This window comes from Punica granatum, chromosome 2 (genome assembly GCF_007655135.1).
Source record: "Punica granatum isolate Tunisia-2019 chromosome 2, ASM765513v2, whole genome shotgun sequence".
Lineage (NCBI taxonomy): Eukaryota > Viridiplantae > Streptophyta > Magnoliopsida > Myrtales > Lythraceae > Punica > Punica granatum.
The window spans coordinates 3234861-3251753 of NC_045128.1; the positions used below are offsets into that span (position 1 = coordinate 3234861).

General features: G+C 41.9%; 4 protein-coding genes across 6 annotated transcripts; 2 read left to right on the plus strand and 2 right to left on the minus strand.

The window, feature by feature from the left end:
- Positions 1-1913: 1913 nt before the first annotated feature.
- LOC116196935 (aspartokinase 2, chloroplastic) lies at positions 1914-6554 on the plus strand. 3 transcript variants are annotated; one of them, XM_031526896.1, is made up of 14 exons: positions 1914-2194; positions 2569-3097; positions 3192-3274; positions 3353-3393; positions 3507-3661; positions 3916-4065; positions 4190-4285; positions 4450-4566; positions 4860-4979; positions 5064-5156; positions 5251-5373; positions 5630-5746; positions 5831-5893; positions 6027-6554. In XM_031526896.1, exons 2-14 carry the CDS (start codon positions 2696-2698, stop codon positions 6168-6170), a joined length of 1704 nt encoding a protein of 567 aa, XP_031382756.1. In that variant the 5' UTR covers positions 1914-2194; positions 2569-2695; the 3' UTR covers positions 6171-6554. The 3 variants fall into 3 exon arrangements, with proteins under 3 accessions (XP_031382756.1, XP_031382755.1, XP_031382757.1); XM_031526895.1 differs by having other exon boundaries at positions 2581-3097; XM_031526897.1 differs by having other exon boundaries at positions 1915-2194; positions 2581-3097; positions 5251-5367.
- Positions 6555-7383: 829 nt separating this feature from the next.
- LOC116195159 (UBX domain-containing protein 1) lies at positions 7384-8159 on the plus strand. The gene has a single exon (XM_031524141.1). The coding sequence runs from the start codon at positions 7431-7433 to the stop codon at positions 8013-8015; it is 585 nt and encodes a 194-aa protein (XP_031380001.1). The 5' UTR covers positions 7384-7430; the 3' UTR covers positions 8016-8159.
- A 260-nt stretch (positions 8160-8419) lies between these two features.
- Positions 8420-11122, minus strand: LOC116195157 (putative pentatricopeptide repeat-containing protein At2g01510). The gene has a single exon (XM_031524139.1). It carries the CDS (start codon positions 11027-11029, stop codon positions 8585-8587), a length of 2445 nt encoding a protein of 814 aa, XP_031379999.1. The 5' UTR covers positions 11030-11122; the 3' UTR covers positions 8420-8584.
- Positions 11123-11916: 794 nt separating this feature from the next.
- Positions 11917-15787, minus strand: LOC116195158 (sialyltransferase-like protein 1). Its single transcript, XM_031524140.1, has 11 exons — positions 15543-15787; positions 15386-15462; positions 14835-14921; positions 14664-14741; positions 14495-14586; positions 14186-14387; positions 13930-14020; positions 13667-13725; positions 13266-13414; positions 12804-12885; positions 11917-12706 (listed from the first exon to the last, which is right to left on the minus strand). The coding sequence occupies exons 1-11, from the start codon at positions 15664-15666 to the stop codon at positions 12317-12319; spliced, it is 1431 nt and encodes a 476-aa protein (XP_031380000.1). The 5' UTR covers positions 15667-15787; the 3' UTR covers positions 11917-12316.
- Positions 15788-16893: the final 1106 nt, after the last annotated feature.

Consider the following 16893-nt stretch of genomic DNA (forward strand, 5'->3'; position numbering starts at 1 on the left):
AATATGCCATTGGCCTATATATTTAATTAATGTTCAAAGATCGTTGATTCCTACACATTTTTCTCGTGGTGCGTTTCGCAATCGTGCTAACTCATGAATATGCATGTTATACCACGTGTATGGGTCGAAATCACGAGGTTTCATTGCTCATGCAATTGAGCAAAAGTCGTACTTCGGTAGGTGCCTGATCGTCGTGTGAGTGTGTAATACTACATTTGCATTTCAGAATCTCAAAGTTTATTCAGTCCATGTAACTAAGCTCAAGAGCACCTCAGTAGATGTTACAATTAATTATTTATTATTTGACTGATTTAGTTCATATGAGAATTCGAGGAATGATAGGAATGATATGAAAGGATCACTTGTTTTCTTTTAAAAGTACGACTTTAATTTGTTAATATTCTGAATCTGCAATATTATTTTTACCATATTATATTTATCCTTGATTTTTTACCCATTTAATGACTATTAATTTGCGAATTCATCTTACAGTTATTATTTTAGATAAGTTATGTTTATTTACTCACTTCGTTTTTACAGTTCTGTCAACATTTAATTCTGAATCACAAAGCAGGTCAATGGCCTATATTTATCAACATTTCGCGGTGAAATTCTATGGTGTACCATGGAATTTTAATACTTTTACAGCTCTGGCATGATCTTCGACCTGAGCAACTCAAGGTCCCTTGGCACAAGCTACTTTGGTTCCAAGCACATTCCCCCGATCGAGCTTCCTTTATTTCGTGACTTGCAATTCTAAGTTTTTTTCGCTGAATAAACTTTCAATTCTAAGTTGTCCACAAAGGAAAGGATTTCAAAAAAAGATTGCCTTAATGATTCGGAATTTTGTGTTTTCCTGCGTGCTAAAGTGAGTTCACTAAGCAGGTTTGGAATTCTATTTTGCTCTAAAGTAACTTATTCCGCGAAGATATGGCGACTGGCTGTCTTGTGGAAAAGTAAATCCTCAAGCACTATTGCCTTGATGATCTATAATTGTAAGTAATTTATTACTTATATGTATAATGCAATCACTTACCATCTCAAGCGAAGAGATGGCCGCATCTCCCCACACCAGCTGGCATACAGGAACCGTCTTTCTTCGCCGGAGCGATCTCCTCGCGACTCATCTCCATGCAAAGAGACCCAAGAAGTCCAATCATGATCATATCTCATGCTGCTGCATACAATAACTTTTATCATATTTTTTCTATTATTAAGAGATGGCAAAAGCGTCGGTCCGTGTGGGATCCGCTGCTCCAGTCACGTGGCGTGTAGTAGGCTACATAATTACTTTATATTTTTTTTAAAGAAAAAGTGCGGTACTTATTAAAAAAAAAAAGTGTTGAATCACAATGGCGATTTAATCAGAGACCGATCATTAAAAATCTGAATCCCTCTTTTTCTTCGATCCCTTTTCGAATGATGTGACGCCTATGTGACTTATATGAACCCATGTTAGAGACCTATTCCAGAGCCAATTGCTGGAGATGGCCTTACCCCTTGTTTGGATAGACAAGAATGGCGGGGGAAAAAGCAAATCCACGATTCTCCACTTCACTTCGAGTGGGACCCGCTAGTCCATGTTGGGGTCCACGTCAGCCGCTGCGGCGACCGCAAGTAGAAACGTCAAGCGGCGGCTGAGTCAGCTCCCAAATTTCAGTTCAGTACATCCACCCCACTCATCTTTGTCACATAACAGGCCATCTTCGACTGTTGGATCATTCTCCATCGCGGTGAAAAAAAGCACCGTGACGGAACTTCTTGGTCACTTTATCAACTCCCACCAGGGCAGAACCCTGATTCCACGCGCAGAACGTGTTGAATATCAGCCGTCCGTTTCAACGAACGCCGTCTGATCAAATCGGCCCCCGATTCGCTCTTACCCGCGGAGAGGTATAAAATACGTATTTCTCCTGGCCTGAACTGAAAATCAAAACAAGAGGCTTCTTCTTCGTCGTCTTCTTCTTCTTCTTCTTCTTCTTCTCTTCTTCTTCTGCTCAGAGAAAGGGGAGGGCGGCCGCCGCCGTAATCTTCGTCTTCCACCGGAGCTTGCAGCGTGGGAGGCGGAGACCTTAGAGCTCCTTGGGCCTTCGGCGGACCTCCATTTGCGTCGGCGGTGCGGACCTCTCTCCTCTCTGCCGAAACGAAAGCGAGTTTTCCCCCTGCATTTGGCTTCTCGGAGCTCGATCTCGAGGTGTGTTTCCGCGTCCGTGCTCCTCCTTATATCTCTTATTACCACCTCAATGCCTTTTCTCTTGCATCGTTACCTTCCCGTTCCTGCGGTATTGACTGTTTGAATGGGGACTGGGGCGCGTACGGTCGTTTTTTTTTTCCTGCATTATCGTGCTGAATGCGCGCGGTAATGTTGTGTTTTCGATGCCGGGAAGTACCTGCGAGGGCAGAATCTGTTTAGCTTGTTAGATTTAGTCGTTGGAATGTCAATCAAATGCTGTTGCAGCTTTTGAATTTGCTTTGTCTTTTCTAGTGTTGTGTATTCGCTGTTCTTTTGATTGGTCGCTTTCATCGGATCATTTTGATCTTCCAGAGTAGAGTAACTCATTCGAGCAGTCGAATTTGCAGGAAGCTTTGAGGTTGAACTCGGAGCGCATATATCCCTATCAGTCGACACAATTTGATTATTGAAGCGGCGTTAATCCTTTTGTAGTTGCTATTCCAGCTCATTTGCTGAATTGACATGGCTGCAGCATTGCATTTCGGTGGGGTTAAGACACCCCCTTCTATAGCTGCAAAAGAAACTCTGCAGTCACAATCTCTATGGCCCCAGCAGCTTCGTTTTGCCACCTCTGTTGCATCGCGGCCATTTCTCTGTAGGAGCTTCAAAACTAGCTGCAGCAGCAGAGTTCTCAAAGTGAGTTGTGAGGCGGCAAATCTCGATGTACTAGAGAAAAATGTGACTGCGACTGTCAATGCTGGCAGCAGCGGGAGTCAGTTAACATGTGTGATGAAGTTTGGTGGGTCATCGGTTGCCTCATCTGAGAGGATGAGAGAGGTTGCGGATCTCATACTTAGCTTCCCAAATGAGAGGCCCGTGATTGTTCTATCTGCCATGGGAAAAACCACCAACAAACTTCTTTTGGTACATAATTTCTCATCTTGACTGTCCTTTGTCTTCTCTTTTTTGCATTCCTTAAGCGGTAAGTTGTTCACCAGATGCAATGCATCTGTTACAGGCTGGAGAAAAGGCTGTCACCTGTGGCGTCACGAACGTATCATGTATTGAGGAATTGAGCTTCATTAAGGATCTGCATATTAGGTAATGAACTAGTTTAACTAAAAGAATGGTAGAATGAGGACATGGTTCTCACACTCTCCATTTCATCTCTTCTTTCAGGACCATGAACGAGCTTGGAGTTGACAAGGCTATAATCGATAGTGAGTTGATATTACTGAATTAATATGTCAATTGCTGTCAGTGAATAACATTTAATTTTATTTGAGCCAGTGATTTGATTTTCTTCGTTGTGCTCTTTGCAAACGTTGTATAGAACACCTAGAAGATTTGGAACAACTCCTGAAGGGAATTGCTATGATGAAGGAGCTGACTCCACGGACAAGAGATTACCTAGTTTCATTTGGGGAGTGCATGTCCACAAGGATTTTTGCCGCATATATGAACACATTGGGAGTCAAAGCAAGACAAGTACGTTATCCAGCATTTTGGTCTGGTAGTTGGGTTTTCTTTCTCTTTTTGGGTTAAATTTGAGTAGATGAAGTAGTGGAAGATGCAAATTGATCATTGAAGGGCTCGTAGTTACTACGTACCAAGTATAAAGGCTTCATTCTGCATAACTAATGAAGACCATACTTGTGCCATGACCATGTATATGCTCCCTATTATTCCCTAAGTTCCTTATGATAGCAGATCTTCATGCTGGTAATTTTCTTTTCTCCCAGTACGATGCCTTTGACATTGGCTTTATTACCACCGATGACTTCACAAATGCGGATATCTTGGAAGCAACTTACCCAGCTGTTGCAAAGAGGTTATATGATGATTGGATCAGCGATCCTGCAATACCAATTGTTACTGGTTTTCTTGGAAAGGTACCTTGTTTTTAGATATCTAATACATTTCAGCTTTCCATTTTGAATTTTGACTCAGATGAGGTTTTCTGGCCTCGGTTTGAATATGGCAGTAGGATTAACCTTCCTGCTCTTATCTATTTAGGGTTGGAGAACTTGTGCAGTGACTACTCTGGGTCGTGGTGGCAGTGATTTGACTGCTACAACTATTGGCAAAGCATTGGGCTTGCGAGAGATTCAGGTCAGTTAAGTGTTGTTTACTGCTTCTAAACTCTTTAATCTGGAGACCATAAACCTACAGGCAATGGAGTACCTGTGCATTTCATACATATAAATTTATTTAATTTTGATAGCCGCCTTAGTTATACAAGACATTTTTTCTTCCCTTTATTGAAATTATCACAGGTGTGGAAGGATGTTGACGGTGTTTTGACATGTGACCCGAACATATATCCAAATGCACATCCTGTCCCTTACTTGACATTTGACGAGGCAGCAGAACTTGCTTATTTTGGTGCTCAGGTATTGCTGAATATTTACATATCAGTCAATTGAGTTATGAAGCAAGAAATTGATTTTTACTTGGATGTCTGGTTTATGAGGCAACAGATCAACCCTTAGCCTTTGTCTCTTTCTTTTTCTGCTGTATCCTAAAGGTAAGAAAAAGCTTGGGCTCATGTGGGGTAGTTTATAGGCCAATCAGTCCCTCCGAATATTCTAAGAGGACGAATAAGATGGAGAATTATAGTCAAGATAAGTGCTTTTGTTTCTTGGTGATAGCGTCATCTGATTGAAGTCTCATTACATTTTTCAAGGTCCTGCATCCTCAATCCATGAGACCAGCTAGAGAAGGTGATATTCCGGTTAGAGTAAAAAATTCATACAATCGAAATGCATCAGGGACTTTGATAACCAAGACAAGGGACATGACCAAGGTATACGGATTGCAGCTATGCTTATCAAAAGGAAGATTATTTAAGTGAACTTCTAAAAGAGACAGAACTTAAATTTTCTTGCAGGCTGTTCTTACTAGTATTGTTTTGAAGCGAAATGTCACCACTTTAGACATTGTTAGCACTCGGATGCTTGGTTCATTTGGTTTCCTTGCCAAGGTAAAAGAGCAACATCCAGTTAACGACCCGGTGCTTGCTTTAGGTTTCTCATTCTAACAAATGTATGTTTTCTCGTCTTAATTTTTTGGTGCAGGTATTTTCCATCTTCGCTGATCTTGGTATATCCGTGGATGTTGTGGCTACAAGTGAAGTCAGCATTTCCTTGACATTGGACCCTTCAAAGCTCTGGAGCAGAGAATTAATTCAGCAGGCAAGTGTATGATCCCTTATTCCTGGGCTACCGAGTTATTGACCCCGAAGTCCTCAGCATCACCTTCTCAACCCCGAAACTTCTCAGCCTGAGATTAATCTTGGATTAAAGAGTAGAGTCAGAGATACTTCTGATCTTCCAACTTTTCTATAGCATTTCGTGGCTCACAAGCATCTTAGACTAGTATGACATTCTGCAGTAGGACTCTCGTGTCGAGGCCTTCAACCTTTCATCATCCAAACCACGTGTTCTCTTCATGCAGGAGCTTGACCATGTGGTTGAAGAACTCGAGAAAATTGCTGTAGTCAATCTTCTCCAGAAGAGATCCATTATCTCCCTTATTGGCAATGTGCAACGGTCGTCACTGATATTGGAGAAGGTATCCTCATCCCGCCTCGCTCTTGCAATGAATAGAAGGTGTCTTTTAAACGGCCTTTATTAACGGGGTTGCTTTTTACGACAGGCATTCCGTGTCCTCCGAAGTCTTGGAGTTAATGTGCAGATGATCTCTCAGGGTGCATCTAAGGTATCTCTTTGCACAATGTCACTCATTTTCAATCCTGTTTTCTCAAATCTCAAGTTCTGGTTATCATTCATTAATTTAATGTCTGAGCCTATACCAACAAAGAGCTGATCTTAAACTGAATTTATTTTATTAGGTCAATATCTCATTGGTTGTGGATGACGATGAAGCAGAGCAATGTGTTAGGGCTCTGCACTCAGCCTTCTTCGAGAACGACCTCCCAGAGCTTGTTATTGATCGTGGGAATGGGAAGGGGAATGGTTCTCCCTCGGGATTGTGATGCTGATATTTGTGTTCTGCAGTCCCATTGTTAGTCTTTAGGTGCTGTGGTTGGGCAAGCAATCGTACACATTCCTTTGGAAGTCTCTTCCTTCTGATCAACCTCACATTACTTGAGGGAGGTTCTTCCTCTATAATCCGATCGACGGGTAATATTATCGGAATTTCATATGTAGGCGAGAAGTCTAGTATTTCTTTTGTCATTGTTTGTGTTGTTCATTGGTGTAAGCTGCCGATAGCTACGACAAAGCTGCAGCAACTTGTAAAACTGTCATCTATCACGGTCGTCATTGTTATTTATCTAATTATCATCAACGTTGTTGTTCTTGTTTTCCATGAGAAGAGTCATCATGGGATATATACATACTAAAAAGAGATTCATCGAGATGAGAAGTATAGTTTTTTTTTTTTTTTTACAATAATCAAAATTCTGAATTAAAATCTAACCTAATCCGTATATACTGATCCAGCAAGAGACTGAAAATCATTTCCGTAATCAATGTGTACATATATAATAAAAGCTGAGGCGCTTTCATGAAGAGGCACCATGACTCCATTTTATTTTTTTTATTTTTTTATTTTATATAAATACGTGGAAACTTAAAATCGATTGAATTTCTATTAATATCTTCCACATATGGTCTTATAATATTTAATTAATGTTCAAAGATCCTTGATTCCAAATCACATTTTTCTCGTGGTGTGTTTCGCAATCGTGCTAACTCATGAATACGCATGTTATATCACGTGCTAATTAATGGTCTTTGAACGTCACTGGCAGCCAGCCCTCAACCCCCTCTCCCTCTTCAATCTCCCTTCTTTAAAAATAAATAAATAAACTTTTTATTTTTAGGAATTACTTTTTAATAAAATTAATTTTTTTTCAACATTATTTTAGATGGACATGTGATTTTTCAACGAAAAAGTTGATCGTATGACTAAAGGGAATAAAACATGCAATGCTAAAGATTAAGTTGAAAAAACAAAATATATACATATATATATATATATATATTAGGATGAAACTGAAAAAGCAAGAAAAGATCGAGGACCGAAATGACTTTTTTTTTCCAAAGATTTGTTTGCAAAGGGGAAATATCAAAAAACTGTTTTGTCCGGCCCGGACCAATCCGGACCGTTGATTTGCAATTTTGGGAACCGGGCCATGTGCGGTTCCGCGCGAGCCGCCGAATATGTATGTATACCGTCAGCGATTTTCAGAGCTAGGGTTTTAACTGTAAGCTCTCTTTCCTCTCTATCCATGGCGTGCACCATAGACTTCCGATCCCTCGACGAAGGCTTCGGCGGCAAGACCGCCAAGCGCAAGCGCGAGTCCCAGGAGGCGGCCCTGGCCGCTGCCGCCAAAGGTACGTCCTCCGGAGATGCGTCCATGGAAGTGGACGAGCCGGCCCTGCCACCGGCGAAGCGGTCGGCGGTGCCGTCCCTTGAGAATCCGGACAGGCCGACCTTCGGGAAGCCGACCTACGACGGGGTGATTGCGGGGAAGGTGTCAGGCCGGAAGTGGAAGCAGCCGCGGAAGCACAGGGCATCGGCGCTGCGGGCGAGCGTGAAGGGGACGAACTTCGAGGAGAGGCAGAGGGAGAAGGAGATCAAGAGTGCGTACAGGGAGAGGATGCAGGAGCTGAAGGAGACGATAAGGCAGAACAAGGTGGAGAAGAGGAAGAAGAGGGAGGAGGCGGAGAAGAAGAAGCAGGAGAACATACTCAGGTCCGGGACGAAGCTCCAGAAGATCACGAACCCGAAGACTCTGAAGAAGATCGCCAAGTCGAAGCAGAGGAAGCAGCTGAAGCTCGTCCCCGACGAGCTCGTCAAGAACCGGAAGTAGTCGGTTTCGTAGCTCATCTATGTGCGATTTTATCGTTTCAGTTTTTCGCTAGTATCGACTGCACCAAAACTAGTTCATATTCCGATCGTATCGGTATGAATACAGAAATTTTGGGAATGAATTGGTCTAAGTTTCATTGATGAATTGGAGAGCAATGATCAATAAGGATCAACTGGTTTCTCGATAAATCGAGGTGCAGTTGCTATTGAGATGAATACAGAAATATCGCAAATGAATTGGTTTAACTTCCACTGATGAATTGGAGAGCAATGATCAATAAGGATCAACTGCTTTCTCTATGAATCGAGCTGCAATTGGTACGAAAAAGGAAAGGAATTGCTGCATAAGCGGTGTTCCCTGCTGTTTTCGGTTTCATCGCGAGTAACTCCTTTCCTTATTCGAAGGAATCAAAAGCAGCATTATCTGGTATTTTCTATTGATGCAATTGATCGAGATCATCTGCTTCTCGAAAAAGAATGCCTACATTCGAATAAGTTACATATGGTTGCGATCTTACCAACACTGCCTGTGTAATGGATCATTGATGCACGGGTTTGAACTTGGAACTGTCACCAATAGTCCATACAAGAGCAAACACCATGACTAAAATGATGGAACCTGCTCGTGTCCCTCACAGTGATCTCCCTCGCGACGACCTTTGACATCACCTTAATCGCCGCGTGACAGTCCGTGCAAGTCCTTAGATTCTTTACCACCACGATAGGGGACCCCTCGGGCGTGCTTATTAGGGCATAGGCAATTGCAAGTCGTTCACTGTGGTACTTGAGAGATGCGATCCTGATCTCCTCGTCCACATTGTGAAGGGTACAGCTCGGGTCGGGCTTGTAGCCTTCCTGTTCCATTTTTTCCCCTAGCTCGTCGAGCTTTCTCCTGATCTGCCATATTTCTGGATGGTTGTTATCGTTTGCCGCAAACACGTGCGTTCGGTGTTTAACCTCGACCCAGCTGCAAGCAAGAATTTTCTTGATCCCTCGCTCCCTCTGCGCCTTCTTCACCCTCGCCACGTCATCCCATCGACCTGCTGCTGCATATATGTTGGACAAGTTCACATGAGGCCCCGCATCCCTCAGTCCCTCCATTTTGAAAAGCGCCGCCTCAGCTTTCAAAGCCAGTTTTTCGTTCTTATAGATCCTGCACGAGTTCAGAACCAATACCCACGTGATCTCATCGGGATCGTAGGGCATCTGAGACATCAACTCCTCCGCCTCATCAAACCTCCCTGCCCTGAAAAGCACATCAAGCGCGCAAGCATAGTGTTCTCTCTTGACGATGTGCTTATAGTCTCTATTCATCATATCGAAGTACTTCAGCCCTTCTTCGACGAGCCCTGAGTGGCTGCAAGCGGAGAGAACATTTAGGAAGCTTATGGAATCTGGGACATACCCCAACTGGACCATCTCCTCAAATGCACTGATAGTGGCCTTCCCATCCCCGTGGGCATAAGCGGTGAGCATGGCATTCCATGAGATGATATTTCGCGTCGGCATCTGGTCAAAAGTCTTAATGGCTTCTTTCATCAACCCACACTTTGCATACACATCAAGGAGGGCGCTTCCCGCATAGACATTCGACAAAAAGCCCGACTTAACAAGGCATGAGTGGAGCTGGTTCCCCAGTAAGGCAGAGGCAAGACTTGCGCAGGCTTTGAGGACGCTCGCAAAGGTGGCTTGGTCAGGGCCCACATCATCTCGATTCATCTTGACGAACAGCTTCAGGGCCTCTTCGTGCAATCCATTTTGGACATAAGCTGAGATCAAGGCCGTCCATGGAACAGAATTCTTATAAGGTAAGTTAGTAAATAAAATTTCTGCCTCGTTGAATTTCCCACATTTTGCATACATGTCAATGAGAGCATTTTCAACCTGCAATTCTGAATCAGCCGTGGTAACAATGGTCTGCGAGTGGATTTGACGGCCCATTTCTAAGTCACAAGTGTTTGCAGCTAAGCTCAGCAAGGGAGCGAATGGAAAATGCCGACCGCCATATCTTGTCGACTGAAGTCCGCGAAATATTTCTTTACAGGCTCTTACTTCCCCAACCCAAGCATAGCCTGCGATCAGTATATTGTAAGAAACATCATCTATTTCCGGCATCTCTTCAAAAAGCTTCCTTGCGTCTCTTATTTGGTCATGTTTCGAGTAGAAGTCGAGCAACGCATTCCCCAGAAACACATTCTGTAGGAAATTCATCTTAATAACGATACCATGTATATGTTGCCCAAAAGCCAATTCACCCAACCCAGAACCAGCTGCTAAAACCGAGGCAAAAGTAAACTCCGAAGGCCTGCAACCCGATTTTAGCAATTTCATGAAGAGTCTAATCGCTTCCTTGAAGAGCCCTTCATTTGAGTACCCTGTTATCAATGCATTGAAGGAGACCGCATCCCTCCCAGGCATCTCCTTGAACAGCTGCCTTGCTAAATCAACATGACCCACCTTGCAGTACGTGTCCAACAGCGAGTTGCCGACTATCTGAACCGAACCGAACCCCAGTTTAACAACCAACCCGTGGACTTGAACCAGGTGGCACGCTGCACCGGCACTGTTGAACCCCGAGAGCAGTGTCGCAAAAGTCACATAATCAGGGCCCATGCCGCTTCGCAGCATCTCCGTGAAGAGCTCGAACGCCTCATCGGCCCTATCATGGTGCGAGTACCCACCGATCATGATGGTCCACGTCACGGCCGTCCGCTCATCCATGCTATCAAACAGCGCTCTGGCGCTCGCAAGATCCCCAGCCTTGGCGTACCCAGAGATCATCACGTTGATAGACACGGTGTTCTTGTTGCGCATTCCGTCGAACACCTGCCGAGCGCCTGTGAGGTCGCCCCTCGCGAGCATATTGCTGATCCGGAAGTTGGAGCTGCAGGTTCTGGGGTCGAAGCCCGTCTTGATGATCCGGGCGTCGACGGGAGGATCGACGTCGGCATGGCGGGAGGCTCGCAGAGAACAGCAGGTCGAGAGGAGTCTTCTTCCTCTGCTCCACAGTTTCATAGACGGGGCCGATTCAAAGCTTTCAAAGCCCCCCGCTTTGTATGGTTTTTAAATAAATCATTTTACCCTTCCCAACTCAATTCTACTCCTTAAAATTTAATATTATAATCATTACAATTTTACCATTTTCTCTATTTAATAACAATTTTCACTCATTTCCTAATTATTTTTAATAATAAATTTCATATATACTTTCACATCTCTATATACATACACGTATATATTCTCCTCTATTCATATATTTATTAATACTTACAATCATTACACTATTTGTTGAATCGTGATCGAACTCGAAAATCAAAGGCAAGCTCAGGTATCAAACATCCAAATATTTAACTTTTCACCCGAAAAAGGAAAATCAAAATTTGTATATGAAAAAGCCCGCGGCGGCAGTGTTTGGTTGAGAGCTTACACTATTCTTTGCGCTGGGGATGGATAGTGAAACCGGGTTCAGAACTGTGTTGAAGCTTTGAGGGGACCGAGCAAATGACCCTGCTTAATCTTGACTAAATTCCTGTCAAAATCGGGGTTTCTCTCTATATGAAACTCATTTTTCACATTTGATTTAGACAATAATTTTTTTTTTAATTATTATCGCAAAAAGAACAGTTACATTCGTTGGTATTTACATATGATTCCCATGTCCAACCAACCATAACATTCTGCATACTATGAATCGTGTCACTAATTGATATAGGCTGTTCCTTTGATGTTGCATTCGTTGCTCTCTTCAGCACAGGAATACAGATGATGCTCTAAACGCATGACGATTGCTCATACAATCAAGAGGCGAATAGGATTGCCAAGCCGATCTTATCGCTGTTAAGTTGTTTCTCTTTTCCGTCACTCCATGAGGGACATCGAGTCATTCGGTATGTAACTCAACATTAATGTTATTTCGTTGCATTTTTCATTTCCATTCACTCAAGACACATCTATATGTTCACTTAACATCCATGTTTAGTAGATCAGATCCATCTACCAGTTTTAAGTTCGTAACATCGCAGTTCGGAAGCAATAATCTATAAATCAAACACCGGACCCAACCAAACTCGCAAGAGAATCACCTGAGCTAAGCTACAATCAGAATATTGCACATGCTGCGTATTGTTCAACACTCCCGGGAATGATTATCTCCTGATTTCCTCAAAACACGAGGAATGAAACGGGCCGTTGATACAGTTATAACTCTTGCACGATCATAATCAACTTCCCCGAGATTCCTCCCCGTGCAGCTCACTGACTGATAAATCAAGAATAACGTTGATGCTCAGGAAAAAAGTATAGCTATACCTTCGACTTGGGGGAATGTCTTACACAGACAAGATCTTCCAATTTATTCCCATCCATTTTGTACATAGACACACGCCCCATCTGAATGTAGTGATCCTGGGCTTCCTTCCTGAGGCTCTCAAAGGGCATGACTTCCCACTTACTGTAATTAGAGTTCTTCCTCACCTCGCTCATGTCTGGAGAACCCGAGATGGGCCCGTCATTCAGGCCAGCGTCACCCCAGACCTTGCAACTGCCAAATTGACCTAATCCTCCGGTCTGACCAGCTTGGCTCCGCTTTAAGCTCAGGGTGGCCGCGTGGGCTCTGCTTATCATTTCACGGCTTGGCACATCTGACCAATCCTGCTTCCTCTCTGCTCTCATCGGGGAATGGATTCGAATGACCTGAGAAATAAGGATAGCAAAATGGTAAATGTATGAGCATCAGCTATAATTCCAATATTAACTTTCACAGCTTCAGATGGAAAAAGAATGTTCGTACACCGAGGCATTCTAAAAGCTGATAATATGCTCGCCCCTGAAGTGGATTGTGCCCTTTCCTCGGCGAGGAGAAATATCGGGTCCTACCAAAAATATCACAGAGCAAAGCTGATTAATGACATACCAAAGCACGTTTCTTGCAAACAAATTGGGATGCTAATGGAAAAAGAGAGCAATGGAAGACCATAAATGCAGACTGCGTATCTACCATCGAAACAAGTTATGGGCTTTTCCACGCATGCAAGTATATTCCATTGTCAGTAGGAAATACATGAGGAACCACAAGAGAAAAATAATAAGGGATGGTCACCAACATGCTGGAAGATCGAAAAAATCAGATACTACTGTTAATAAGTCCTGAAATTGAACTGACCATGCTGCATGTGATGCTCAAAATGGAAACATCTTGCTGCTAAATGTGAAGCAAAGACATAAAGAATACTAATAAAGTAATTGAACTGACCATTCAGTATATCCTGGATCAACAGTGAAACCATATATATTAACAATGTCGCACATGGAGAGAGCGAGCTCTATGGATTTCATTCCAGTTCCTTTTGCGCCTCTGCGCAATACAATCCCTTGGAAAAGATAAACTGGATTGGGAATGCTCTGCAGCAAATATAGATGTAAAACCAGTTACATTTGCCATTTAAAAAAAAAAAAAAGAATTTTGTTTAGGCAATCTGATTTAAGGAACAGCAAAATGTGTCATGCTAGAGCATACAAAGTATAACGAATTGGCCAAAAAAAAGGGGGTAAAACATCCAATGGAACACCTTTTCAGTTAGTTCTCATAATCTACCAAATTTAATTGCTTCTTCATATATAAACTATAATCATGACTTTCATAACACCACTCACCTTTATCATTGCATTGAAGTCTCTATGTGTTAAACTTTTGATAATGAGAACTTCATTATCTGCAAACCATGAAAATGTTAAGTTTTTTCAAAGTCCATAAATCCATAAGAATCATGGGCTCTGTATGATATTATTGCATCCAACAGAGCAGACATATTTAACAGTGATCGTTATTGAAAACGAAGGCAAGGCCACTAGATTTCTTTATGTATATAGAAAGCATAAGATGCAATTGTTAAGATAAAAAGAGGATCGGAACTAACCAGATCCATTTAGAATTGCGACCATGTTACGGGCAGCTCCGCGGACTACAAGTCGAAAATCTCTTTTCAACCCGACATACTTGGCATATTTCTACATAACAATTTAAAAGGGGCATGAGTACTTTTACAGTTGTGTAATTACAAAGAAGGATTCGAACATATCAGGTCAGCCTAAACAAATTTAACCGGGAAACACCTAAAGATAGAATCGACGAGAAAAAGCAAAACATCATAAACAGAAAACTGTGTAGATTACCTCATTCACGGGAGCCTCATTGTCTCTAAATACAGCATCATGGCTATCAATCTCTTTTCCAAATTCTGTCTTCAGCAGATCCCCAGAGTTTCCAACAACAGCACAAGTGCGAAATTGTCTGGGGTGGAAGGGGGGCTTTGCAGGTAGAAGCAGGTTGAGGTGCTCTTCACAAAGTGTCAGATTATAGCACTTCTTAGCACCCCTACAACAAAACAATAAATAAAAGAACGCAGTTCAGACATCAACTTAAAATGTGATGTCAAACATGAATCACTATAGAAACAGAGTGTTGTGAGTTCAGATTTTTACAATTGTGCTATTCTTTTTGCCGCATAATCTAACCATCCATCCGGACGAGCATCTAGGTATTCTCTCGTAAGCACTGTAGTCATGTTACGGTACTGCATTCCTGAAAACATTAGCCCACATTATCTCCTCAGAATTTTTCAACCAACGAGCCAAACAGGATAATACTAACCTGTTCCCACAGAAGGATAGCCTCACATACATCATATTTGTACTCCAAGGGCTCAAAAACTTTGAACTGCTCATTGTACTGCAATTAGATGGTTGGAGATTAGCAGTCTGACGAAATGCATTCGGATAGAGAGACAGAGAGAGAGAGCGGGGGAGAGAGAGAGAGAGAGACCCAAGTACTGTTGGTGCCTTCAGGGAACTTAAGAAGCAACTTGCAGTGGTCTATTGTCTCTGCAGTAAGACCAAGCCCTCTGTTTGCCTGCGTATACTTTCAAGCTCAGTATGGAGCCAAGCATCTATATGATCAAAGGTAAAAAATTTTCCCAAAAAAAATCAACTTCGACAATCGAGCAATCGGGATACTGGCAAGTAAATGATGGCCCAGTTGCAGCAAGTACAGAGCAGAAACAGTACATCAGTTTCCATCCTAAAGAGATCATCACTGTTCAAACCGGACAATTAATTGAGCTACTTTCACTGAAGCAAAACATCCAACTTCAACAGCATCTTACACACACCGCCTCATATTACCCCGAAACCGGTAGAAAACAATACGAGTTGAAAATGGTAATCTAGATCCGAATAATTCCACGAAAACATCATTTAAACTGCCGTTCCAAACACCGACTGGGTATAATCAAGTAAGTATCGCAACTAGATCGACGGTGAGATAAGCAGAAAAGCAACAGAATACGAGTGTCTAAGGAGGAATTAGAAGCTAACCACGCATTGCTGCACACTGGACTGGAAATCGGATAGAACGCGGACTTCTACTCTGTTGAGATTCGAGTTCTGATTACCTGAAATTACAGAGTGCTGCGATTAACAAGACTTGCAGGGAGCAAGGTAATGGACAGACGGAGGGAAGTGAGAGGCGGACCTGCGAAGAAGGAGGACTGGAATACGAAAACAAAGGCAGTGAGGAGGGCCGCGGCACACACGAGATGCACGACCGTAGGCCTTCGGATGCTGCCTGAAGCCGATGCCTTGAACCTCGACCTCATCGCCACCAGCACATCTAGAGAGAGAGAGAGAAGAGTAGAAGCTTAGCAGCAGGAAGCCATGGGAGGTGAGCTTGTGAAGCAGAAGAAGCGAAGGATCTGCTTGGCTCCCTTCAATTAACAATACAGTTAGAAATTAAAAACAAATTGAAAATGAAAAAAAAAAAGCACTTTTTTTTTTTAATTCGATGATCTCACGGATATTTTTAACTTATTATTGATCAACACAAATCCTTATTTAAATTATAAAGATCTAGGTTTTAATCGTCAAATGAAAATTCCTTATGGCCTAATTCCATTACCATTAAATCTGGAGTCCAGTAATGATACCCGATAGACACTGCAATGGATGGAGTCGGTCCATATATCGGGATCTCAATTCGGGAGAGGAAGAGTAGGGACATTTTCCCTACTCTCAGCTCGTCTTTTTCTTTTGGTAATGTTATTTTAAATTTCTCATTTCTTTTATATTTTCAAATATGATTAAAAGAATGTATCACATAATTCGATCACCGCATCATACTTCTTTAGTGATTTTAGATCCTATCACAATGATGTCCCATCTAATTCGATGGACATATTAAGTCAAATGATTCTATCATTAAGTCCAAACATCACGCCTTTTGATGTTTTTTAAATCTAACCCGAATAATACATCACGTAATTTGATCGATGTGTTACACAAATGATTCGATTGTAATCCCTTTTTCTTTTCATTTTTTCATAATTTTCATTTTTAGAATTCTTTAGCATTTCTAAATCCGATTAAAAAATGAGGTACTACATAATCCTATCTCGTGTTATGCCAGAAGATTTTAACGTAAGGTCAACGAGTTACGTCTTGTTGGCGTTTTCAGATCCGACCTTGATAAGGTTTCACGTAATCCGATCAACACTTTACATCAAACGATTTAAATAATGTACCGCGTAATCTGGTTGAAGCGTTACGCCAAATAATTTGATCGTTATAGTCTAACTATTTTTCAAAAAATAATTTTATCTCAACTTTTATTTAGAAAAAATTCGTACTAGAAGTACTAAATATACCAACTATGATATATGTTAAATTCTTTTTCAAATTTTAGTTTGTGATTATGGAACTTTTTCATTTTCCCTTTTTTATATTCTTTCTTTTGTCCTCTATTGATATTTTGTAACCTAATTGATCTATCGGATCAAATCAATTCATTATTATGGTTGACCAATTATTCCTTAAAAATTTAATGTCAT

Coding starts and splice junctions, on each gene's coding strand:
- LOC116196935 (XM_031526896.1), top strand. CDS start 2,696: ATGGCTGCAGCATTGCATTTCGGTGGGGTTAAGACACCCCCTTCTATA. Junction 4,066..4,189: donor TTACTGGTTTTCTTGGAAAG/GTACCTTGTTTT, acceptor TTATCTATTTAG/GGTTGGAGAACTTGTGCAGT. Junction 5,747..5,830: donor CGTCACTGATATTGGAGAAG/GTATCCTCATCC, acceptor TTTTTACGACAG/GCATTCCGTGTCCTCCGAAG.
- LOC116195159 (XM_031524141.1), top strand. CDS start 7,431: ATGGCGTGCACCATAGACTTCCGATCCCTCGACGAAGGCTTCGGCGGC.
- LOC116195157 (XM_031524139.1), bottom strand. CDS start 11,029: ATGAAACTGTGGAGCAGAGGAAGAAGACTCCTCTCGACCTGCTGTTCT.
- LOC116195158 (XM_031524140.1), bottom strand. CDS start 15,666: ATGAGGTCGAGGTTCAAGGCATCGGCTTCAGGCAGCATCCGAAGGCCT. Junction 14,922..15,385: donor CCAGTGTGCAGCAATGCGTG/GTTAGCTTCTAA, acceptor AAGTATACGCAG/GCAAACAGAGGGCTTGGTCT. Junction 12,707..12,803: donor AGCTTTTAGAATGCCTCGGT/GTACGAACATTC, acceptor CTTATTTCTCAG/GTCATTCGAATCCATTCCCC.